This window comes from Lepidochelys kempii, chromosome 9, assembly GCF_965140285.1.
Source record: "Lepidochelys kempii isolate rLepKem1 chromosome 9, rLepKem1.hap1, whole genome shotgun sequence".
Lineage (NCBI taxonomy): Eukaryota > Metazoa > Chordata > Testudines > Cheloniidae > Lepidochelys > Lepidochelys kempii.
The window spans coordinates 62,348,477-62,374,263 of NC_136388.1; the positions used below are offsets into that span (position 1 = coordinate 62,348,477).

The window sequence follows — 25,787 nt, forward strand, 5'->3', positions numbered from 1 at the left end:
AGTTTGAAAGTGGCCACCAGCAAGAGTTGGTGGCTGCTCTAAGGCCACCCAAAAATTTGTCCCGAGAACACCTAGCAGACAATACGGAGGGAGGGAGAAGGAAGAAGGTGGAACCCATTTTACAGCTGTAGCATAGAGGTGTGGAGAGATTCAGGGTCTTGCCTGTAGTCACGTATGGAGCGTGATAGAGCCAGGAACGGAACCAGATCTCCTAAGCCCCAAGCCAGAGCTTTGACCACAAGACTCCCCTTCCAATCAGCAGTACAGCTCATCTACAGCGTGTACTGCATCCAGTGTGGTGGGGAGAGGGACCGGGAGCGGAGAATTCAGCACGCTCTATTTACAGTTTCTTGGCCCTGAATTGGGTTCTTAGTGAACACCGGGGATACATCTGCAAAGGAGAAACCAGCTGCATTTCACGAAGGCACCCGCTACCCCGAGTGAGCTTTACGGGTGGCAGAAATACGCATATGTAGAATAATAAAAACCTTCACCTCCATAGTAAGCGGCATTCGCTGCTCCATCCTCAGTGCAGTAAGCTGTGGAATAAACACAGCCCGTTACTGGGCAGTCGTGATGCAGTTCATAGTAAACACGAGACTCAGCATCCTATGGAACTTTACCCCCAGACAGGCCAAGGCGTGCGCGCGGACACGCGCGTCTCCATTAACACTTATCACACTGTACCAAACCCAGTGGCCCTGCTGAGCAGCCATGTTGCCATGGAAGCTCAGGGTATGAATGACTCGGACGCGCCAGGGGCCTGGCTGTTGGAGAGAAACACTCCGCACAAGGGCCCTGCAGAGCAATGTGTGCTTTGCTAGCCGGTTGGCTGGGGCTTTCTTAATGCTGGCTGCCATTTTGCATGTGCACCGGGGACTGTCCTTCCATGCCTAGCTGCACCTCAGCAGCCCTCTCCCAATGTCTTTAGTACCACTGGCCGATCAGAAGGACCAAACACGCACACATGAGAGCCAGTGAGCTAGAGAGCTGCTGCTCCCTCTGCTTAATAACCCCGATGGCTGCTACCTGTGACTCCATCTGGTCCCAGCTGCTGTCAGCAGGTTCCCCCCAGTCCGTCCCCCCCCAGCAGCTGCCTTCATCTCCCAGAGGATAGGGGTCTACTTTCCACTGTTGCTTGGTGATAGTTGCTAGGAAACACAGGGCTAACCATTCTTTCTGCCAGCATCCCCAAGAGGGCATCCATAGCAACAGCACCCCACCAGCACAGGCGGTGCAACTACATAGGCATCACCTTGGGGGAAGCCAACAAGCCTGCCAAGGCCAGCGGGGCCCCACCGTGGGCCAGCCAAACCCAGCAGAACGCAACGGACCCCAAGACTAGTTTAATTAGGGAAAAAAGCCTCCTTTGTAATTTGCATGGTCTGTTTTTTAATGCCTATTGCTTTGAAACTCCACTCCAAACAGCGAACTGTTTGAATACATTTGGAATCAATTTACATTTGTTTTCCCTAATGTTTCTGGCAGAGCTGCAAATCTTTGCAAATCTGCACACAAAATGGAAACTGTTCTAGAAAAGGGTGGGTTTGTTTGCAAGAAATTGTGAATTTGTGTGGGGGAAATTCTGCAACAAAATTCTACCTTGTGACAATATCACAAATGTCCCTACATTTATTCCTGTGGCAAAATTACCTACGGAACACATTTACACATTTTGCTGCAGGATACATCCAAAAATTCAAAATAAAACAATAAAGTCATGGGGGAGGTTTCATGGTTTTAGACTGTGGTCAGGAATCCTAGATCAATGGTCCTTTTCCATAACACAACCTCTTTTTCCATACCAGCACTCCCGAATCCCCTGCCCATGCAGCCTTTAGTAAAATTGGGAATGCAGTGATCATGACCCTCCAGTTGAGAGCCCATGCCCTCAAGTTTTGAGGAATAAGTTAGTGCTCTGTGTTCAGAGCTGTGGCCTGGTGCTCTGAGCACAGAACAGCGAGCCAAGGAGATACATTCAAACCCCAGAGCTAACACCAGGTAGATCATGGGCTCAGAATGGAACAAAAGAGAACACCAGCTCCTTTGATCCATGAGTTTTTATGGCTGAGCCTGTGGACGAGTCACTCAGCATCCCTCCTGCCTCAGTTTTTCTACATGTTAAATGTGGGGTGATACTATTTACCTCCCTTCCAGGCAGATGAGGGTTATGAGGATAAGCTGATGTCTGAAAATCATTATGTAAGTGGTTACTATTGCTGTCCGCCCCACCCTATGATCTGAGGGCATCAATGCCCCTCGTTTCTAAGCTCAGCAGTAAATCCTATTTCTTCCTTATAGAATGTGGGGAACCCATTATCCTTGGGTTTGGAGAGTGGGAGCAGGGTATGGAATTATGCTGCTTTGCCCCGATCTGCCACTTTCAGCACTTTTCTTGCTTTCCTTGTGGACAATGCATGTCCGGGGTATAAACCAACCAGTCAGATGAGTTGGGAGCTGGTTCTCGGCCTGCTCAGCGGACCTCGGATCTCACTTCTCTTAAGAGGCCTAATCCTCCCTGAGGGACAAAGAGGGATTTCCTGGGGTCGCTGGGTGGGTCTGCTGCCAGGGCGGACATTCTTCAGGTCGATGGGGAAAGCTACCATGCCAAACCCCGCGGAGCTTGGTGACCCCTGACTTCCCAGACAGAAACGGATCACCTTCTATTTGGGAATAAACAGGCTGGAAACACAGACATTATGAAAGGAACAAGACTTGTGGGGAATGAGCGAAGACAAGAATCGCAGTGTGAGGCCCATAGAAGCTATTCCCAAATCCTCATAACCCCTGTGAGGTCAGGCAGTAACATTGTCTGTTTGTGAGATGGGAGGAAACAGGAGAGAAGTGACTTGCCCATGGCCACCCAGCAAATAAGTGTTAGATCAGGGACTCATGCTCTCCAGCTGTCAGCCCCACTAAGCAATGCTGCCTATGAAGACAGGAGTCCTTCAAGCCCTCAGCTCCACTAGCCAGCCCTGCCCTTTCAAGGAAGCAGTCTGAACAGATGAACATAGCAAATTCAGACCTTTGTTAGCGCTCTGGAAAAAGCAAAGCGTGGCTTAGCCAGAATGGCCGACTGAGTCCAGGGCCGGGAGGGTGGTAGGCAAGAGCAGTTAAAAGTTTTACGTCTGGTCCATAATGTGCAGACCTGCCACAGCTCCACCAAAGCACTAATGGAAAGGGACAGCAGCCAGGCATCCAACTTGCTTGTGACCAGACCCTGTGAGAAGGCTTGACATACTTTGAAACTTGCAAGGATCTCCAGGGGGAAGATGAGTGCCTCCCCGGTAAGCTCAGCCTGCATCGAAGCTGTTTGTTGTTTTTATGATAGGTTTTCCCTGGAACGCTTTTGTTCTGAATAAACAGTACTTTGCGTAATACAGGCTGGCAGGCCACTGGTTAACCCTGTCATTGCCCCTAAGACAAGAGGACTAAAGTCAGACCCACAGTGGATTGCAGGAGGAACCGCATCCGAAATCCAGAGGTAGAGAGTTGTGTGATTCTGATCCAAGACCGGTGACAGCTCGAGGCCTGTGACCTAACTGGGGGGCCCTCCCGGAGGGGATCAGAGATGCAGTTACCTCAGAACTGTGCCACCAGTGTAAGGCCTTTAGGTACAAACATATCCCTGGGCTTCTAAACAAATCAGCCCTACAGAGGAGGAGGTGCCCTGTGACAGATTTCAGTGGATGGAGCTAGTCCTTTGGTCTCCTTCTAGCCCATCCATGCCATTTCCTGTGACTCCTCAGATTAATTAGCACTAGCTCGAGGGAGCTACAGGTCAGAGGAAGCAGGCCTATCGACTGACCTTGTTAAGTGACAAACACACCAGGTAAGAGTGTCAAATAACCTAAAAGCACAAAACATCCCCATTGCGAAAATGAAAAAGCAAATCTCATGACATGCATGCAACACAAATCCCACAATGAGTGTGCATTGCCCATCCTTCACAGGCATGCAACATGGACCACATGATGAGCGTCCATCCCCAGCACATCACAGGCGTGCAACACAAACCCCACGATGAGTATGCATCACCAACCCATCACAGGCGTGCAACATGAATCCCACCATATGCATGCAGCAGAAATCCCATGACTGATGCACACCATAGTTTGGTTTCTGCTTCCTCTTCCTGGGCTATTCAGTCAAGGGATTGGAAGGCAAACAAGAAATTGTCTCTGCTGCTGGGTCAATGAGTGACACGGATAATGGCTTCTATTAAAGACAAAGGGAAGATGCAGCATGAGCCTTTCCTAGTGTAACTGCCTATCCGAACCCAACACTCTATGACCTATCTATCAGAACAGCAAAACAGAGTCATCTGAAAACCTCTTCCATTCATTTCCTTATGCTTGGTGCTCCATTGGTCGGGAATTAGATGCACAGCACATGCCAGTGTCATCGGGCCCAATTCGTCAGTGGTCCTGATCTCAGCACCTCCTAGGATCAAGGGCTCAGGGACTACTGATGATGTTTTGGCTCGAATGCTTTCTGGCCAGAACTGGAAGATCTTTGAGATAATGCACCTCACCCGAACCCACTCCATCAGCCAGGCCAGGATGCTCAGGCTCAGCAAGTTGCATAAGCATTGGCCCGCTTCAGTTCTGCACATTCAGAGGCAACGAATTTCCACAAACCTGAAAGTGTGAGATAACCGGGTCTGTACTGGTAAGAGAGGCAGGGAGGGGGTGGGTAGTGCGAGGACAAAGACCCTCTCACTCCCACTCCTCTTGCAATAAGGAGGCAGAAGATCCAGACTGGGTTTTTAGACCTCCTGGAAACAATTCCTTGCTGTGATGCTGGATCGGAAGTCAACCAGTTGGTGTCCTCTGTCCCCTCCTCTGGAGAACAGGCTGCCTCTTCTGAGCTAGTCCCACAAGAAGGAGACATTTTTTTTGTCACCCTATGATTCTTTCTTTCTTTCTTTCTTTCTTTCTTTCTTTCTTTCTTTCTTTCTTCTCTGCTTCTTTCCAACAAGAACCCCTCCCACCCCCAAAATGCACTATACATTTCAGGAATCTTCTCTCCTCCAGTAATATCTCTGAGCCCCATTCCGCTCCAATTCTAGAGTAACTGAGCCCGGTGGAATAAGCGAGAGCTGAATTAGGCTCTCTGTTCCCATGGCACTGGAATGGTGAGAGCAGAGTCCTGGTCACAGCAGCACACTGTAAGGAATGGGATCTTTCGGCTTGTGGCTTAACTGTTATTGTTCTCTAGGGTACGCCCATACTGCAGGGGGGAGCCAGCCTCCCTGCCCAGACAGACAGACTCGTGCTAGCAGGGCTTGACCTAGCACGTTAAAAATAGCCGTGTGGACGTTGTAGTTGAGATCAGGGGGCTACCCAGAGTGTGCACCGGAGCCGCAACATCCACACTGCTTTTTTTACCACACTATCTGGAGCCCAGCTTTGTGGGTACATCTACACTGGAGATGAGGTGATCGCTTCCAACTGAGGTAGAAGTAAACATGCTAGCTGTGACTGAGCTAGCATGCTAGACAGAGCAGTGTCGCCATGGTGGCATGGGAGGAGGGGTGAGCTACACCCCCCCCAGCAGTATCCCATCTGAGACTCTAGTCATGGACTGGGAATCTAGCCTGGCCTAGCCCATCCCGCTTCCCACACCGTCACAGCTGCATTGCTAGTTTTAGCAAGCTAGCTCAGTCACAGCTAGCGAGCATATGTCCACCCACACTGACAATTACACCTTCAGCTCATGTGTGGACATACCCACAGGTGTGAGTGTGACAAAAGCCACTTGAAAGCAGAATGCTCCTAGAAGGGCTCTCTCCTTACGCGCGCCGGGAATCACAGAGAAGTGGGCATTAGCCAAGCCTTCCCACAGAGGGGAGTACGCAGTGCTCTGCTGCCGCTTCCCCAGCTTGCCTGCAAGCACAGGAGCAGCCCGCTCACTTGTAACGCTGCCCATTGAGATCTTCAAACAACTTCGCTCCCTCACTAAAGAGGCTGTTACTAGCGCAGGTTGGAAAATATGCATCAGTCCCACTTTTCCCTTGGAAAATGCTGTTTCCACTACACCAAAATATTTCACAACCTCGTACAGATTGTGACGAAACTGCATTTTGAAGAATAAAAATACGAAAAGCCTTTTTTTTTTTAAAGTGTTGGAACTTCCCCTTTTGATATTTCCAGAACAAAAAACTTCCGGTTTTTCATTTTCAAATGGCGATAGCTGACATATTTTAAACAATAAAATGCAATTAAGTAAGGGTCAAAGTCAAAACAAAATGTTTTCACTGATCCCAAATGGCTTTTTTTTTTCTTCAGAATTTTGTTTTGCAAAAAAAAATCATAATTTTGGCCTTTCCCAAATTGGGATGAAAAAAATGTAACATCTGGAATTTTTTTGTGGGATGAAAAACCATTTTTGGACCCGCTCTAGCTGTTTGCATGCACAATTGCTATGCTTGTCCCTGGGCTGACTGAGGAAAGTGCAGGTGAGGACTCAGTGATGTGCTAACCTAGTCACCTATTAGGTTCTCCTCAATTACATGAAAAGTCAATGAGCTGGTGCTTTAATGTCAATCATTTCCTCTATGCCTGCCACAAAGAGAAAAAGGATTTAACCCTTTCCCTGGCTCACTGACAAGTACCTAGCTTGGGATGAGGTTATGGGCAGTAACAATACTTGGGATGTTTAGAGTAGCAGCCGTGTTAGTCTGTATCCGCAAAAAGAAAAGGAGGACTTGCGGCACCTTAGAGACTAACAAATTTATTAGAGCATAAGCTTTCGTGAGCTACAGCCCACGTTATCGGATGCATAGAATGGTATTAGTTGGGGATTGGTCCTGCTTTGAGCAAGGGGTTGGACTAGATGACCTCCTGAGGTCCCTTCCAACCCTGATATTCTATGATTCTGTTAACATATAGTAAGAAGATATATATATACACATACAGAGAAGGTGGAAGTTGCCATACAAACTGTAAGAGGCTAATTAATTAAGATCAGCAGGAGAAAAAATACTTGGGATGTCTAGATACTGCAGGGAGACACACTCCAGAAATGATTATACTGAAAGCCTTTAGTACTTTCTAGCAGGGAATCACCAAGCTTTTTACAAATGAATTCATCCTCTCAACTCCAAGTGAGTAGGTATCAGCAGTGCCAGGTTTACAATGGCTCCCGTGGCTCCCTGGAGCCAGGCCCATGCCTAGAAGGGGCTCTGGCCTGCTCCGCTTGCACTGAGCCCCGAGACCCCGCTCCTCCCCCTGCCCACTACTTGTTCCTCTCCGCCCCCTGGCCCCACCCCCTGCTCCTCTCAGCCCCCTGGCCAGACCCCAGTGCACCTCCGGCTCTGGGCAGTCGCTGCTTCCCACCACCTATGGGCCCCACTTGTCTCCCCAGAGCTGAGCCACCTGGGACTGGTGCAGAAGCCTGGCCAGCCTCAGCCAGGTGTGTGGGGACGTGGGGCGGGAGGGTGGGAGACAGTGTGGAGGGCTTGGCTGGGCAGGTCCTGGCCTGGGTTATTGCGCCACTCCCGAGGGTCCAGAGTGATTCCCCGCCCTGGGACCAGCCCAGCAGACACAGTCACCTCCCAGCAGGGCTGGTGAGTGCGGCCAGGAGACAGGGCTTGGGGGAGTGGGTCCGTGGGGAGTCTGGGGCGGTGCTGGGCTGCGAAGGGGCAGAGAAGATCTGTGTGTGTTGGGGTACTAGTGCGTGGGGGTTCTGTGTAGGGGGTGCTGGGCAGTTGTGGTGGGGCTGTGGGCAGGGGTGGTGTTGTGCAGGGCGCTGTGCATTTGTGGGTGGGACTCGTGGGGCGCTGGGCATAGTGGGCCCTGGGGTCTCTGACCATAGAGAGTTGGGGGGTATTGGGCACAGGGGGGGGGGCTGTGTGGCGTGGCATGGGCCTGTCCCCCGAGGGGAAGGGGCACGCTGGCAGCACAGGGCCGGGCAGGCCACTGTATGTCTGGCAACTGCTGGTTTGTAAATAGTGCCCTCGCATTGGGTGGAGCAGGGCCGCCCCTTCCATGCCATGCCCCATTGCCTCTGGCTGGCCCCCGGCTCCAGGGACTGACCTCCCATGCCATGCTCCATTGCCTCCATGGGGACCCACAAATATGTTTGGCACCGGGCCCACAAAAGGTTAATCCGGCCCTGGGTATCAGAACCATTTTTCCAGAGGAAACTGAGGCTCAGAGAGGTGAACTGACTTGTCCTAGACTAGACAGCAGGTCAGTTGTAGAGGCAGGAGCAGAATCCAAAAGTACTGGGCTTTGGCCACCAGACTGTAGTGTGCCCTGCCCCACCCAGCCAAAAAAAAAGGGAGAAGGGAAAAACACTTAAGAAAATAAAATTTTCATTTCCAATTTTATCATCAAAAAAATCCCTGAACAGTTTTGTACAAAACCATACCATACCATTTCATTTCTTTTGAAAATTTTCACAAAAATTAAAATGTCATTTACGAGTCACACAGATGATGCCACGGGATCCTTAGCCTCTCCAAAGAGACAGCCAACAAGGGAAGCAGTGACCAGAATGGCTATCCACTATGACCTGGGCTGAAATCCACCAATTCAATCCAGGATGGCCACCAAACAGGAACAATTTGGTGCTGCTGTCTCAGTCTGGATTCAAACCAATGCCCTAGAGGTAGAACGTTCCATAAAACCAAGATCACATCCTTTCTCCAGGGCCATCCAGTCAGTCCAATTTAGTCCCTTTTAGAAAAGAAAATTTAAAGCATCCTTTCATCATGAAAACTCATGTTTTAAAAACTAACTAATCTGGGGGGACAGACAAAACAATGGCTTATGCGCCCCCTGCCGTTTCAGCAGCAACAGCAGGCAATGATCACAGTACCTAGAACTGTGCTGATCAGTTCAGGCTGCTGGTTTAATGATTAGGTGCTGTATAAGCTGAAGCTATTAACTAACAAACAACCATAGCAACATCAGGTGTTTTCAGCACCCAAGCAGGGAATCAATGTCTGCTAAAAACAGAAAAGGATCATTACATTGGTAGTGGGGGGAAAAAGCCATTCAGCATTCCTCCAGGATTTTGATTTCTGACCACTCCAACCCAACGTATTTGCCATCGGGTGCTTGCCGTGATACCAGCTTTGAACCTGCTCCTGCAAACAGGTAGGACCTGGTTCAGAGCCTGGTGAAGTGAATGGGACGTCGTCAACAGTCTTTCATTCAGGTTTCAGAGTAACAGCCTTGTTAGTCTGTATTCGCAAAAAGAAAAGGAGTACTTGTGGCACCTTAGAGACTAACCAATCTATTTGAGCATAAGCTTTCGTGAGCTACAGCTCACTTCATCGGATGCATCCGATGAAGTGAGCTGTAGCTCACGAAAGCTTATGCTCAAATAAATTGGTTAGTCTCTAAGTCTTTCATTCAGGACCCTTTATGATGATGATGATGATGGTTTATTTTGGTAGTGCCTAGGGGCTGATGGACAAGAGGTCCATTATGCTATGCTAATCACTGTACAAATACAGACCCGGCCTCAAAGAGCTTTCAGTCTCAACAGATAAGGAAGACAAAGGGCAGGGGAAAGGAAATAGCAGACAAGGCCCTTAAGCATGGGTGTCGCTTTACTCACCTGAGTAGACCCACAAAAGCCAGTGAGACTACTGATGTGAATAAAGTTACACAGGTGCTACAGCGATACAGGTTCTGGACTTCCATGTGTATGAGTGGGGCTTCCCGCTAGTAGCTAGGCCACATACAAAACTCAGCAAAAGCAGCTCTTCTTTAGTTCCAATAGGAGAGACTTGTTGTTTTGAAGCTGAAGGACTAGGATTCTAATCCCACCTCTTCAAGTGTGTGGCAGGAACCCAGATCCAAATCCACAAAGGTACGTAAGCTCCTAACGTCCATGGATATCAGCAGCAGTTAGGAGCCTAAACACCTTGTGGCTCTGGACCCAAGTCTGTTGTCTGCAGGCATGGATCTGTTACAGTGCAACCACTTTCCCCTCGCACACACACACACACCTGCTAGGAACACAGTTTCCAAGCTCCTAAAAAGGAATTACCAACAATAGGAAGGAAAGACATCAATCAGAAGTCATGACAAGTTCTTGGCAGCATCCCTTTAAAAATGTGTGTTATAAATAGAATGTATTTATATACAGATTTGGTTCCGTATCAGCATTTATTGTCCCTTTAGTTAAATATTGACCTGTACAAATATTTGCATCTCTGATCATTCAGTCTTGATATTGACCTCAACTGAAGTCAGTTTCTGTTTGTTGCCTCATTTGTTCTAGAACTCTCTGAGTATAAGAATTAGTGATAGCACAGGCAGCCCGGCCTACTAGGAGAAAAGTCTGAGATTCCTTTCAAGCAACTCCACACACACACAAACAGAGGGCCAAATACTCAGCCAGTGTGTATCATCATAGCTCCAAGGCAATCAATGCACCCAGATCCCCAGCTGGTGCAAACTGGCCACAGTTCCATTGAAGTTAATGGGTCAAATTCTCAGCTGGCATAAATCGGTGTCTCTCCACTACAGCCTCCACTTAGTATCAACCCCAGCCAGCCAGCACAACTTTACAGGTGTTAAACTGTGTCTGCACTATGTGCTAAGTGGGGATTCCAGTGGGGTTACCTACCTCAGGGTTGCTAACTCAATATAAAAAAATCACATTGTTCCCTAGCGTACACAAGGCCCCTGGGGTTATGACCACACTACAGCTTTCTACCTTGAGTTAATGGATTGCCACTTAACTGGAGGTAGATAACATGGTTGTAATCCCTAGGATGGGCACCTTATATAGGTTTGTTCCAGGTTTGGGAGTTAGGAGCCTAAATATCTTTGAAGATCTGGGTCAAAGTTTCAGGGTAAACCGCACACATTTATGTCCTGCAACAAAGTTTATGGAGTGTCTGCAAAGGCATTGGCTCCCCTGATTTAGTTGGCGATGGTAGAAAACTCGTGCATGCAAACCCGGAGAGCCTGAGAAAACCCCTCAAAAGCCTGAAGTTGGGCAGAGGTGTTCAGCTTTTGCAGGCAGGATGGGGGAAATTTCCTAATCAACACTATTTTTCAGAAATCCGCTGCTCGCTTCGCTGAGGCTGGTGCACAGAGAAGACCCAATCTAAATCCAAGCTCTAAACCCTAGGTCCAAGCTCCAGCGTCTACCAAACAGAAAATGAGAGGACACATTTGACTGGGGCTTTGGGAAAGGGAGCAGAAACAACCGTGAATCCATAACTGTCATGGTAAGACCTCCCTTAGCAGCACTACAGGCCCTGGCCTTGGATCGAGCTCTTGTTCTGTGTTACGCATAGCTGTACTGAACCTGAGCTGTTGCCATTGATGGAGTCTGTATCTATGGAAAACAACCTAGTCTTCTGAATGAAATATTCCAGATAAGTGACCGGACTGAGGGGCACCCCCATCAGACATTAGTGCAACTGCAGACTCTGCTATCCCCAAGTTGAAGAGGACTCCCTACCTGTCCAACATTATTCATAGATTATAAGGCCAAAAGGGACTTCTGTGACAATCTACTCTGACCTCTTGTGTAGCACAGGCCCTGGGGCTCCCCTGAATTAACTCCTGCTGGAACTAGAGCAATCTTTTAATGCAGGGTTTGTTAAGCAACCTTTTTTCCCCACCCTTATGATTCCTGGACAACTCCAGGTCTGGTTATTTGGGCCCTTTCTTAGCAGCAACCCTGCTCCAGATCTGTTATTGCCCTGATCTACAGTATCTTCTCTCATCTCACTGTGGAAGATATCTCTCCTGACACACACAGCACAACTGCAAATGCTTCTGCGCTGGTCCTCCAGAGCTAACAAACAATACTTCTTGTGCAGAATAGACAGCTGAGGGAGTTGGCAGACAGGCAGTGAAGCAGTCTCAGAATTTATCGCTCCCCAGGCTAAGCCTCTCAGGAGGAACCATAGCGTTAACCTGGGTCAATACTTGGATCCCCAGGAGGCCTGCATTTGGGAAGGCAGGAAATCACAGCTCAGACTTTCCAAAGGAATCGTTTCCAATGTAAATTCAGGCTCTTGTAATTTGTTAGCTAGTATAGGTCATTAAGAGCCTGATCCCTGGCCCACCCAAGTCAGCTGGCATCTTCTCTGCCCCAAGCCCTGGTAGAGCACATATTAGCAGAGCATTGGTGCAGATGCACTGAGATGCATGAGGTCAAAGCCTTCGATGCCTTCAACTACCTGCGACAGGGACTGCTAAAGCACTGCAGCCAGCTGGAGCCTACCACGCTCCTGTTATTAGTTATTTTTCAGCCCGCACCAAGACCAGGGCCCCATCATGTTGGGGGCTGTACGCACACACTGTGACAGATAGCTCCTGCCCCCAAGAACTTAGTCTAAACAGACAGACCCAGGCTGGGCAGAGAACCAAAACATACAGAAACTTTCCCACGAGCACAGTCCAGAACAGAACCCCAGAATGTCTCCTGACATCCCAGCCAGTGGCCTGCCCACTAGACTGCACTGCCTCTGCTCCGGTAGGGCTGCCTCATTGGAAAAGTATTTACTTTTTTAACACCTGTTTTGAAAGGCAGGTTTTCGGTGGGAGTCATGTAGCATGTCCTTCCACTCTGAAAAGTAGTTCTTGGTGGAGGGATTAATCTGATATAAACAGTAGGTGGGGGAAGCTCACGGGGAGGCCAGATTCTGATCTCAGGCCAAATATGGATTCTTCCCTGGATTCACACTGGTGTAACTGAGACCAGAATCTGCCCCTGCCGCTTCTCGACAGCTGTCACCATATATACTGCACTGCCTTTTCTGTCTGAACTTTCCTCCTCCTTTAGCTCTTCCAGGTAGCTAAGCTCCAACGGCCCCTTGTCTCCTCCTCCCCATGAGCCTGGTTGCCTTTTTCAGGCATGATTAGTGACCCAACAGCCTCTGCCAGCTCCAACTTTGCAAACTGGGAGTACAAACAAAATTCCATAGCTGCTGACTAGTATTTGCATTGGAAAGGTGGCCTGAAAGGGGCCAGAAAGGGAAGGTTCCTGGGGCGATGGAAGGGGAGGGGAGAGGGGGTTTAAAACTGCCACATCTCAAGCCTTCTTCTGCTTCCTCCCGTCAACCCCCAGCTACAGCTTGATCCAAAGTCCATTGAAATCAACAGAAAGGCTCCCGCGGACTTCAGTAAGCGTTGGATCCAGGCCTGTAGTGAACTACGGTAAGAGCCTTAATGCAGTGTAGTTCATCCTCCTGTCACGTGCTCCTGCAGCGCTGTAGCCAGCCTGCAGGGAAAGGCAGCAGTTTCCTATGAAGCATTGTTGCAAGGGGAATGCTAGGATGGAGCAGGAGTTCATGGCTTTTCTTATGAAGCGGATGCTGGAGCTTTCAGGAACTTCTCGGACTCTCCATGCTTTTCCTGTGGCACTGGGAGCCCTCGAGGTGGGACACAGCAGAACTGCACCAGCCCCTCTGTGCATGGGGCTGTCCATATTTACAGAAAGAGAGCCAGGTTTGCCACATACCAATTGCACAAGTGTATATGGCTTGGTGATATTTGAATATGAATAGACTACATTCATTGTGCTGAATGAACAGGATCTCAATTCTTTCCCCATGGAAATCATACCCACTCTCCTCCTTCTTATAAGGGCTGGCTCAGATCTGAACTCCTGGGCCTGATTCTCCTTCTGTTTAAATCCATCCCTTTTACAGGATTTACGCCTAATTACAGCTGGCTGGGCATTTCCGACAAAACAGTTTTTCATTAAAAAAAACAACGTCCCAATTTGTGGAAACTGAACCATTTTGCAGGAAAGGGTCAGTTCTGACTAACGCTTCCACTTGAAAAGTTTCAAATTTGTCAAAATTTGCTGTTTTGCCATTTTCTAAACAAATCTTTTCACTTTTCCAGTGCAAAATGACTTCACTTTGAAATTTTAGCTAAGAATAGTAACAAAAAACATTAAATGATTGGAAGCAAAATGAAACATTTTGAAATGATCAGAATGAAACACTTCACTTGACCTGAACCAATTTTTTCTAAGATTTTTCAGTTCATAAAAACTTTCAAACTTTTGACTTTTCCTTCCACGGGAAATGTTTCCAAAAACCTGAAAACATTCACAGGATGGGAAAAACATTTTCTGCCAACCTTTGTTCCTGATCTACACCAGCATGAGAGGAGAATAAGGCCCATAAACATTTGCCCAGTACAGCAAAATAAAACGCAAGTCTCAATTTGCGTTGGCAGATAACAGGCAGCCTGGTTCTTCCATCCCTTCCCAGGTCTTTGTTCCCATCTCTGCACAGTCAGGATCTGCTCCAGCACATATGGGAAATGCAACATCTCACAAAAGCTTCCAGCACCACACGACGTATGAAATTTACCCATCTATGGCATATCATGGTAACACTATGCACACGCCGATCTCAGACCCATGCATGTTTCTACAGCACGGTGTCAGGCCTTGTGCGACCTACATCCCTGCTTTCTCAGCCAGTGAGCACACACATAGTCACACATATTTTGATCAATAGTGCCAAGTACTTTAGCAGATTAAATGGTATTTACAAATAAATGACTGAGACAGCGATTCTGTGGAAATGACTCCCACTGGCCAAATTCTGCTCCTATTTACACAGGTGCAAATCTGTGATTCCAATGGGAATGCTGGGGCTAAGCAAACCACCCAGCACTAGTGGAGTACTTAGGTGTAACTAAAGGCAGCATTTGGCCCTTACAAATCATTATGAATCACTAGTTTATCTAGCTAATGAGTGTAAATCTAATTTTCCATTGCCTCAGCAAATGGCCACGTTATGTCAGGATGTGGCAATGCAATGGTATCACTAATTGATGCAACGCTGAGGCGTCAAGACCTCTGAACTACACCGGTGACTCTTCAACTGCCCTTCAAGCCAGACAGAACCTTGAAAATGGGGCTGTCCCATTAATTAATTTCATCCACAGCCTCATCCAACTGCCCGGTACAGTGTGTGGTGGCATAACATTCTGTATAACGTGCATTCATTTATAGGGATTATTTTGTATTACCATAGCACCGATGGGACCCGTACAAACCCAGGACAAAAGAAATTGGTCCTTATCCCAGAAAGCCTGCAATCTATTCCTTACTAAAATACAGTCCCGTGAACCAGCCCCTGAGGGCAGAGGCAGCTGGAGCTGTCAAACCCCATGAACAGCCAGCAGTGCCCAGCACACTTAATGTAGATACTGGTGGGGAAAGACTACAAAATGGTTTGTGAAAGCTGGGACAGGATCAAGTGGTTGAGGCCAAACTTGCCTCATTATTTACAGTGGTGAAGGACCAGCCAGCTCCTTGTGCGCTGAAGTCATCGGCTGATCAGTGACACCTTGCACACGGCTTTTGTGAAAAGGTCCTGGGAAAGCCCGTTATCAGGTGCCTTGATCTGGAGTGCCAATAATGGCTCAGCCCGGCAGCCAAGGAAACAACCTGAGAACATCTTGTTCCAGTGCCATTTCATTTCCTTGAACTCCTTCCTGCTACCGCATCTGCTCCTTTCTGACCCACATTTCACGACCCCAGACCTCCTTGTGGAGTGAAAGGGGCACGCTCCAAGCAGCAGGGGAAGCGAGACTCAGAATGGATCAGACAAGGGGAGCTCAGATCAGCTTAGGTGGGGCCAAAGGGAGCTCCAAGCACTGCAGTCATAGGGGCCACACTGAGGGAGCTTGGAGCATCAGATGGACTGGACAGAATTCAGGAGCAAGCTTCCCACTAGAGCTGGATGTATTTTTTTCAACAAATTGGGGATTTTAAACCAAAAAATGAATTTTCTGGAGTCCAAAACTATTTGCTGAATTCAGGTCAAATTCCACAAATAGTTTTGGTTGGGGAAAAAAAAATCGCAGAAGAGTCAAACCATTTTGTATTGACTTTTCAACTCAGAATGCTGTTTTGATTTTAAATTTGGCTGGTTTTAAAGGGAAAAAAAGGCATACAACATCCAAAACAAAGTGGAAAACTTGAAGAAATTTTCTCTTGGGGCTACTTGAAACATTTCACTCAATTCAAAATGGAATTTTTTTAATTTGACCAAAAACATTGAAATTTTTTTCTTCCAACTGAATCAGGTTTCCAATTGTTTCTTTTCATTTCAGCCCCTGAACCAAAAATTCCATCACTTGCTCAGCCTTATTTCCCATGGAGTCACTAGGGGATATCTCAGAGCACTGAGGGCTTTCTCCTTTAGTCCCCTTTGTACCCTGTCACAGAGTCCTTCCCTCACACAGGGCATGGGGCCCTTTCCATTTACTTCAACGTGGGTCAGATCAGGTGCCAGAGAGCTGCTCAAGGCCATCCATGCATGACTGCAGAGCAAACAGAGGTGCTGACTTCCCCTTGAGAGTGAGAATGGTCCCTCCATAGCACAGTCAGCCTGAGTGAAGCACCCAACCACACCTCAACACATCAGGGGCTTGCTGTTACCCTACTGCTGTTGTTTGGTGCTATACATTTCACTGCATGTATTTCTAGCTCTGGAGAAATGACTACCGAGGGAGATCATCAAACCCAACTGTGACGTTGCACTCTATATGATTTTATAAAAATATGCTAATGAGTGTGAATATAATTTAACTGGAATATGCTTCATGCAAAAGGTCTCTTGTAAGGTATCATTGCAAAGCTTATAATCTACTAAGTGTGGTCATCCTATTTGTATGTATGTATCATTCTTGTATCTGAAACTAGAAATATGAAATATAACTCTGAGGGCCTATTGTAATTATGCAAAGCGTGGGCCATTAATGGTGGTTTGGAATCTTGATGGCTCCCAGTACCCAGGACAATTGACTACAGAGGCTGCTGCCAAGTGGGTAATGAAGTCTTACCATGCTATGTGATCATGTCACCTGAACTGGAATCCATCTTTAACCTGTGCTTTTCCATTTAGAAGGAGGGATGGGAACCCAGAGAGGGACAAAGGATTCCCACCTTGTGCAAAAGATATATAAGGGGGTGGAACAGAACAAAGGGGGCTGCAGTCATGAGAAATCCCCTAGCTACCACCTGAGCTGGAACAAGGAATGTACCAGGGAAAGGACTGTGCCCAGACTAGGAAGGGGTCCAGTCTGTGATAGAAGCTTACTGAAACATCTCTGAGGGTGAGATTTTATCTATATTCAGCTTTCTTACTGAATTAGGCTTACACTTGCATGTTTTATTTTATTTTTCTTGGCAATTCACTTTGTTCTGTCTGTTGTTACTTGGAATCACTTAAATCCTACTTTCTGTATTTAATAAAATCACTTTTTACTTATTAATTAACCCAGAGTATGTATTAATACCTGGGGTGGGGCAAAGAGCTGTGCATCTCTCTCTATCGGGGTTATAGAGGGCAAACAATTTATGCGTTTACCCTGTATAAGCTTTATACAGGGTAAAACGGATTTATTTGGGGTTTGGACCCCATTGGGAGCTGGGTATCTGAATGCTGAAGACAGGAGCATTTCTTAAGCTGTTTTCAATTAAGCCTGCAGCTTTTGGGGGACCAGGTTCAGACCTGGGTCTGTGTTTGTTGCAGGCTAGCGTGTCTGGCACAACCAGGCAGGGCACTGAAGTCCCAAGCTGCCAGGGAAAACAGGCTCCGGGGTAGTCTCAACACATCAGGGGGCAGTCCCCAAGGGGTTTCTGTGACCCAACCCGTCACACCAACCTCTGGTCTCCTACTGCCCCATTCAGTCATGATCAGTGCCCTGGGTACCATACACCCATGGACCTCACTCTGACAGTGCAGCCCCAAGCTCCCAGCGTGCGATAAATGGGCACAGATCCCACTGGCGTCATCTGACAGCAGGCATGCCGCGGCACGGGCTAACAGCAGGGAAGAGGTTAATAAGACAGGCGGGTGTCTCCTAGAGTACGTCTACACAGCTGCTGAGAGGTAAATTCTGCTGCAGGTAGATGCTCAAGCACTAGTTCCACTCAAGCTACTGCCTACAAGTGGCGACACTGGCTACCCACCCAAGCCCAATCCCGTCCAACCCCCCCAAGTGCATACGGTCACACTGCTATACTTAGGCACTGGCTCAAACAGAGCTAGCGTGTATCCGTCTACCAGAGCTTGAATTTACATCTCCCAGCTGCTACGTAGACATTGAGCCTTTGCCATCACTTACATAAATGTAAATCCAGAGTGACACTAGTTACTCTGACACTGATGGCTGGGGAGTGACGCTGGACTTATACTGGGTGGAATCTGGCTCTTTAGCTAAGTGGCCAGCACAAGCCATTGAATTCCCTCGATCATTCCTATAATCCACTGGTAATTGCCACTAGCTTGGTACAATCTGAACCACTTCATTTTAACCCAGGATCATTAACCCCTTCATGCCCTCACTGGTGTCCCCTAGAACCTCCATCCAGATGATCAGAGCCGTCAAGGCAGAGTAGGAAGAGGCACAGGACCCATCTGCTGTTCAGCATGGAAGGCATTAAACTCCATCCTCACCTCCCATGGCTACGTGTTCACTTCCTCCTAGAAGCTTTGCCTGAGCATGGAAACCTGAGCCCTTTTCACATGATCTCACTCCTCTTGGCAGGGGCCCAGACACAGCTGATTTCACTGCAGGATCCGGGCAGGAGCAAAGAATTACATCAGGCCACAAGGAAATCAAAGGGGGGCTCCTTGCACAATCAGAGGGCTCAACCCTGCTCCTGTGCGAGGCAATGGCAAAACTCCTGACAAGGATCAGGATCAGGCCCAAGCCCAGCATGCAATGGGGACAAAGGAAGAGGAAGGGGGCTGGGTGTCTTAGGAAATTGGCAAGGAGATATGGAGCTTCTTACCTACCACCAGTTCAAACCCAGCCCAGGGTGGTAGAGATCACCTGCAGGTATCATCTGAGGTGTGTCAATGACCTACGTGACTCTGTGTCTCAGGCTGATTTCTGGGGGCTCGGTCTCTAGTCACATCACCAAAACCACCATCCATCTTGTGTTCTCAGCAGGGAGACCAAGGGCTGAAGAAAATATGGGGACTAACATTCCCTCTCACTCTTAAGGTATGTCTGCACTACAGTATAAGCCCAGAGTTTGAACTCAGGCTCAAGCCTAACGCTCCTTCCATCTACACGCAAATTGTGCTAGCCCAGGACTTTGTGGGAGTGGAGGGTCTGAGCCTGAGACATGCCAGGACCCAGGGTTCAAGCCCTATCACTTTGCAGTGTAGACGCAGTCCCACTGGACTCGGGTGCTGAGAGCCTGCCAAAAGTATTTCACAATCCCACGGGCTGACTTTCCATGTCCTCTAGACAATCAAATTTTACCACATTGCATCATGACCAAAGGGCTAGAGTGGCCACATTTTGGGAGGGCGCTAGGAAGTCTGGGATATGGGTGGATAGACTCAGACCCACATGATGCAGTACAGACACTGAAGCTGCAGGTTGGGACCCAGGATTCAACAATTCCTAACCTGTGGTTACAAATCAGTTAAGATGCACAAGCCCCAGGATAACAAACCCAGGGTCTGCTACTTGAGTTGTGCTAAGCCTGGGCTTACATTGCAGTGTAGATGCACATAGAGATGGCAGAGGTGAGGCACTGAGTAGCGGAGCAGGGAGCTTGTCATGATCTACCTGTCCTGGGGTGTAAACAGAGGTCTCCCGAATTGTCTGCCAAGCATCTGATCCACATTGGCAGGTCATTTATGGTGTAAACCACAGCAAGGAGAAGAGGAAAGAGCAGGGCCAGCCAAAGCAGATTGCTAAGGGAGTGACCTGAGCTGTCTACGTGTGGATTCCCAGAGAACTTGGAATGGGGAGTGCTTGCTATTAATTACAAAGGCCCAGATATTGTGGGTGCTAGCTGCTGGGAAGGGGCAGTGGATTTTAAGGCCAGAGGGACCTCCAGAGGATCCAGTCGGACTTGTCTATAACAGGCCACTAATGCCACCCAAGCATATCAAGCCCATTGGCCAAAATTAAACCAAAGTATCAGCCCCCAGGAGACTCAATTATTTGGGGCCACAGGCAGAGAATAGGAGGGACCCAGGCCCCCTAGCACTCAGGACCCCTGCAGTGGCAGGGAATTGATCAAGTGAGATAAATGCAGCTGTTCTGCCAGCACAGGGATGGCTGGTGGGTGAGGGAAGAGCACGGAGCGCTTTGCTGAGCCTTTCTTCCCCCGCTGGCATAGGCTGCACACCACAGCTGCTGGGATTGTGCATGGCCATGCCCCACTGTCCGCAGGCCACACCTGGGGTTGCAAAAGAACTGGCTCTTCTCCACGAGTTCACAAGCCTGCTGTGTTGCTGGATGGGGGTAGGAGAGGGGCTCCCTGACTCTTTTCCCCACAGGCTCCATTGCACTGAGTACAGATGGGGGTGGTCACTAGAGATGGGCTCAAGCCATGAGTTCTGAATGGGGATCTGGACCCTGAGCCAAGTTCACAGGAGCTCAGATCTGATGCTCTGGGCACAGCCCATCACTCAGTGCCACCTTGCTGACAACTTGAACTGGTTGGAAACCAGCATTTCTTCCCCTCAAAACCATTCAAACAAAAGAAACAATTTTCATTGTTTGAAATTTTCCACCAACGGTTTTGATTTTTTGGGTCAGATGACCATTTGATTTAAAACAAAAGAGTTCCCCTTTGATTCTGTCTGATTCAAGCGGGAATGAAAAATATCAGGTTTTCTCATTTATATTTTGACCGCCTTCTCCCTTTTCTCCCCCTTTTTTTGTTGAACTGGGAAAAGGCAAACGAGGGCTGGGGGGACAAAATTAGAGCATCAAAAATGGTTTGGTTCCATTCAAATAAAAATCAAAATGAGTTTTTTTTTTGGTTGGGATTTAAAAAAAAAAAAATCAGAAAACGTAGACTGATTCCAACATTTTTTGCAATAACTTCCACAGGGATCAAAAAGCTGCTTTTCAAGGACAAAACTTTCCGATGGAAAAAACAGGCCACAGCTAGAGAGATCCTAATACATGAAAACTAGCTTCTGTCCCCTGTCAGGAGAGAAGACCATAGGAAAGACTAGTTTTGCACGCTCTGAGATGCTGTCTTAACGATCATCTTGGGTCTATTATTGCCCTGGTGACTCATTCACTGGGAGTAACCTTTTTAATAAACTCCCATCAAGTAGCTCAGAAAACCCCCTTCTCCTGAAGCAAGGATCTCCGAAACTCCCATTTATTCAGCTACCACCCTGAGACAACTTTGAACTCTCTCTCTTCCTCACTTAGAACTAATAAACAGAAGTGTTTCTCCACACAGATGGCTGCCTCATGGGACATCCTGTCCTGGGAAATCTCAGAGCCTGATACTGAGGCTGGAAGACTTTATCACTAGGCTGAGAATTTCATGCCCATGGCCCTTCTCTCCACATACACAGTATTGCATGGTTAACTGGGAATTTGTAGATCTAAGTACTTCTCTGGCCCTCATAAGGCCATGGTGTCTGAGCAACTGACACTCATTAATGCATTTTGTCTTCAAAACATCCCTTTGATGAAGGGACGCATGATCCCTATTGTATAGATGGGGAAACTGAGGCCCATGGAGCTGAAGTGATGAGTCCAAAGTCACACTGGAACTGAACCCACAGCTTCTATATACTAGTGTGGGGTCATATCCACTAGGCCACCCTTTCTGCATCTCACATGCCTCTGGATCATTGGGGAAGAGACATGAGGTATAAAAAAATCCACCCATGGCAGTGAGCGTCAGAGCCCAGGTCTACAGACTCGGGCTCGTGCTTTGGCACTATAATTAGCAGTGTAGATGTTCCCATTTGGGCTGGAGATTGGGCTCTGAAACCTGAGGAAGGGGTCTCAGAGCCTGAAGTCCAGTCTGAACGGGAACACCTACAAACCTGGACTCTAAGATGCGGTTTTTTTGCAGTGTAGACTTACCCACTGGGTTTGATTGCCCAGGGGTCTGACCCAGCATGGGAAATCCAACGTTCCTGTTAAAGTGGAGACAGGAATATAGGCTAAATGGTCCAAGACTTAGACTGTTCTGCAGCATCCCGGATGGCTGGCAGCACTGAGATTTGATTGGTTAGAGCTCCACAGTGACAGAAATAGCCAGGAGCAAGATGTTTTGAAAGGGGATGTGGCAGCCATTCTGTGCTGCTCAGCCACAGCTGATACCAGATGCTGCTGAGGAGAGAGGGTGAAAAGATTAAATTTAAAACAAGCAGAGACACACTAGCTGTTTGCCTTGGTGGTTCCTTGGTAGCTCCCTTGATTAGTAACCTTGAGTCCAGCTGGCTAATCATCTTAACGCTTGGGTTATGACCACTTAATGAAGAGCAATGTGGGGAGGGAGAGAAGCAAACTCCTTGCTTGATTGAGATCAAAGAACAAACTAATCAAGGGCTGATGCCTGTGTTTGCCAGCCTGGCTTTGAAAGAGGCTCCCAATTGTGCAATGCAGGAACCCCTGGAATAACAGACAGGCTGGACAGGAGCTGCCATCACTACAGACAGCAGGCAGAGCTACTCCGCTCACGTGCCAGCTCACAAAATTCCTCCCCTCCTCCAGCCAACCTGAGCCTCCTCCTGCAAAGGGCCCCTTTTGGCTCCGAAAAGCCCCTGGGATGCCTTCTGGATCCAGGATCAGCCCGGTCTTTATAGCTCTATGAAACTGCTGCTATTGCCCCTAGGGATCCTGCCCTGACCGCGGCTGCGTGCCTATGAAAACAAAAGGCCACAGGGGCGGGGGGGGGGGGGTACAGGGTACAGTCAGCAGCTGGAGTCACAGCCTGTCTTCTGCTCAGTGAAATTGATGAACTCTTGGCTGGCTCTTGGCAGCAAGCGAGCCAGGCTGGGAAATCTTAAGTTAGCCCAGCTGGCTGTGGTTCAGCTTGTGGCATCAGGGTGGCTCCATCCCTGTCCTCACGAGCTGCAGGGTACTGAGCGGGCAAGCAGAGGACTATCAAGGTGCCCCATGTATGCACATTCATGAGGCTCCTGGGGGCTTGCAACTACAGGGCACCCCAACTCCCAACAGAGCTGCATTCTCACAAGTTGACTGACTCGGATTTCCCAGGTTGGGGGTCCACTGGAGGTGGTCTCTCTGATGGCACTCCCTCAAAATGGACACGGGAGGTAACTAGGGCACTGTAACATAGCCTGCTGAAGTCAACAGGCATCTTTCCACTGACTTCAACAGGCACTGGATCAGGTCTACAGTCAGCAAACCATAACGCAAGCCCCAGAGTCCTGGGAAATGTGGGGTGTTGGAAGTCTGGTCTTAAAACTGGGATCGATCACTTTAAATTCTCTCGGGTTTTCTTGGTCCTGCTTGCAGGCAGGCGGCTCTGTAAGAAAGTCTGTGATCAGAGTCAGTCAGCACTTTGCAGACAGCCAGTCCAGAGCAAGGACAGGTGAGTTATGCCTCTCTGCCTTAGGGGAGCAGTCTGCTTTGTCTCTCGCTGTTTTTGAGGGGGGGACGAGGGGGGATTGTGTTAACATTCTGAATTCTAAGAAATAAAGCCACGTTAGGTTCCAATCTTCCAGCAAGAGTACTGCTGTTTTTATCCAACTTCCTTGTGTGTATGCCATGAATATCACAGGAAGCCCATGCTTTGTCCTTACTAAGGAAAGTGCCAAAAAGTGTCCTGTATACAGGTATCAAAGTCCAGCCCACAGAGGGTAGGAGGGCATATATTCCCTGGCTGGGACATTACTGATGTTTAGTGCCAGGGAACGGATAGATGAGAGGGGAATGCTGTGTGTGGGAGAGAGATTTCCCTGAATTCCTCCACTACAGCAAATCAATTACTGCCAATATCCTGCCTCCTTCCCAGGCTCTGCATTGGAAGATCGTGCCAGAAGGAATCAGCCCAGAGAGCCCATATCAAAAGGAGAAGTGGCACTTACGCCGGTGCAGATCTGGAGCAGCTCCTGAAACCAAGGGTGTGTCTACACTTGGAGCTGGGGTGTGATACCTGACTCGTGGAGACATACCCACGCTAGCTCTGATTGAGTTAGTGCACTAAAGATAGAGTGCAGCCATGGTGGTGCAAGCAGCACGAGGCGCTAACTGCCCAGAGTATGTACCTTGTCTTTTGGACAGGACTGTACTCTGGGCAGCTAGCCCCTGATGCTGTTTGCGCCACTGCAGCTACCATTCTAAAAATAGCAACATAGATCGATAAGAGCTGGCGTAGGTATGTCTCCTCGAGCTGGAATCACCCCCGACCTCGCAGCGTCAGCAAACCCTCAGAGAAGTCAGTGGGAGAAGTAAAACTGAAAATCAGAGCACTGATCTGGGTGCTCAACTATGGATCAAGGAGCCTAAAATAGGCCCTCATTTTGTAAAGTCTTGCTCTCTGGCCTCACATTGACTGAGATGAGAACCTGCCCCAGAACCATGATGGGCCTTGTGCTTCACATCCTTGTTTGGTTCTTGAACACAAGAGCTTGCTCCAGGAGCCCCACAAACCTGGCCTTTCCTTTTCTCAATCCATGAAACTCTTCGGAATGGGCACTGCTACATTGCACACGTCCCCGCCGACATCACTGAGCTGTGAGGGGAGAAGGCTAACCCCCGCCCGCACATCCCCGAGCCTGGATTTCCTGAGCTCACACCTAGGGTGGGGCTTCCTTCTCCTGAACTTGGAGCTGGCGAAACTGACCGGAGGCAGCAGAGTCACAGCCCTGCCTCGTCTCAACATGCCTCAGAGTTTAATCCAAGGGGCTTCCCCACGCTACACCCACTTGTCTCTCCCGTTAGAGGTGCTCTAGTTCACCAGAAGTTATGTGCTATGTCTGGTGCTATGCGGGATCAGACGTAACAGTACAGATCAGAGTTGGAGCTAAACCAAAATGAAGCCTAAACCAACTGCCCATCCACGGACTGAAGGGGACATGCACAAAACCAAGATCCAAACTTCTTAGCCCATTGCTATCAAGACCCCCAAACTGGAGCCCTGAATCATGAACCCACCTCCCCACCAGATAAATTTACCGTAGGATCTGAACTGCATGGCCCAAGCCTGTCCCTGTAAAAGTCAGAAAAGCTCTTCAGGGAAGAGAAAGGCAGAAATCGCTGTGTGTGTTGTGGTGCAAAGCTATGATTTCACGGATGAAATCCTGTTCTCATTGCAGTCAATGCCAGAACTCCCATTGGATGGCAGTGGGGCCAGGAGTCAAATCAAGCAACCACACAACTTTCCCTACAACTCTGCAGGGAGGTAAAGGATGGTTCATTCGTTCTCCCCAGCACAGCCATCCCGTCTGCTTTGAATGGGGAGTGGGGGGCAACAAACAAGGGGGGGGATTGGGGAGAATTACGAGAATGTAACCCCGCCATATTCTAAGCGTGTGCTCTCGGGTGCATGTGCATTGTGTGGGAGGAGGGCGGGGAGGGTGGGAGGGTGAATGCATGCGCTGTGTCTGGGAGAAGGATGGGGGAGAGGTCCGTGTACGCATGTGCGGGGGAGGGGTGTGTGTGCAAATCCTCAGCAGTCAGACCACTGAGGAAAGCATGTGTCATAGGTAACAAACAGCCAGGGTGTTGGCTCTGAAGTACTCTCCAGCTGTCTGTGGGACTCTCAGGGTCACCAGGGGTGTTCCTTGCCTCAGATTAACTCCCCAGGAGTTTGCCGAGGGATATCACAGAGTCTGGGCTGACTTAGCACTCGGAGCAGCCAGGGGTTCTGTTTGCAAGTGGGAGAGCAGGGGCAGCCCAGGATCCAGCGGGACCCAGCCTGCTGCAGAGGTGTGGGGGAGGGATGGGGATAGCACCTCCTGTGGTTCTGCTCCTGGAGCGGGAGACGGGGCCAACCCGGCATCCCCCTGCCATCTCAGTGCTAGACCATGTCTTCCTGCACATTTGTGCAGTGTCCTGATGCCTGCCCATGGC

At 48.8% G+C, this 25,787-nt stretch overlaps 1 protein-coding gene across 1 annotated transcript in view; it reads right to left on the bottom strand.

Annotated features, from left to right (window-relative positions):
- LOC140917571 (Krueppel-like factor 5) overlaps positions 1–25,787 on the bottom strand; it is a 44,740-nt gene that overhangs the window by 15,971 nt on the left and 2,982 nt on the right. Inside the window, exon 2 of the mRNA XM_073360688.2 lies at positions 495–539. Coding sequence (XP_073216789.1) covers positions 495–539 — 45 coding nt within the window. The remainder of the gene's footprint in view (positions 1–494; positions 540–25,787) is intronic.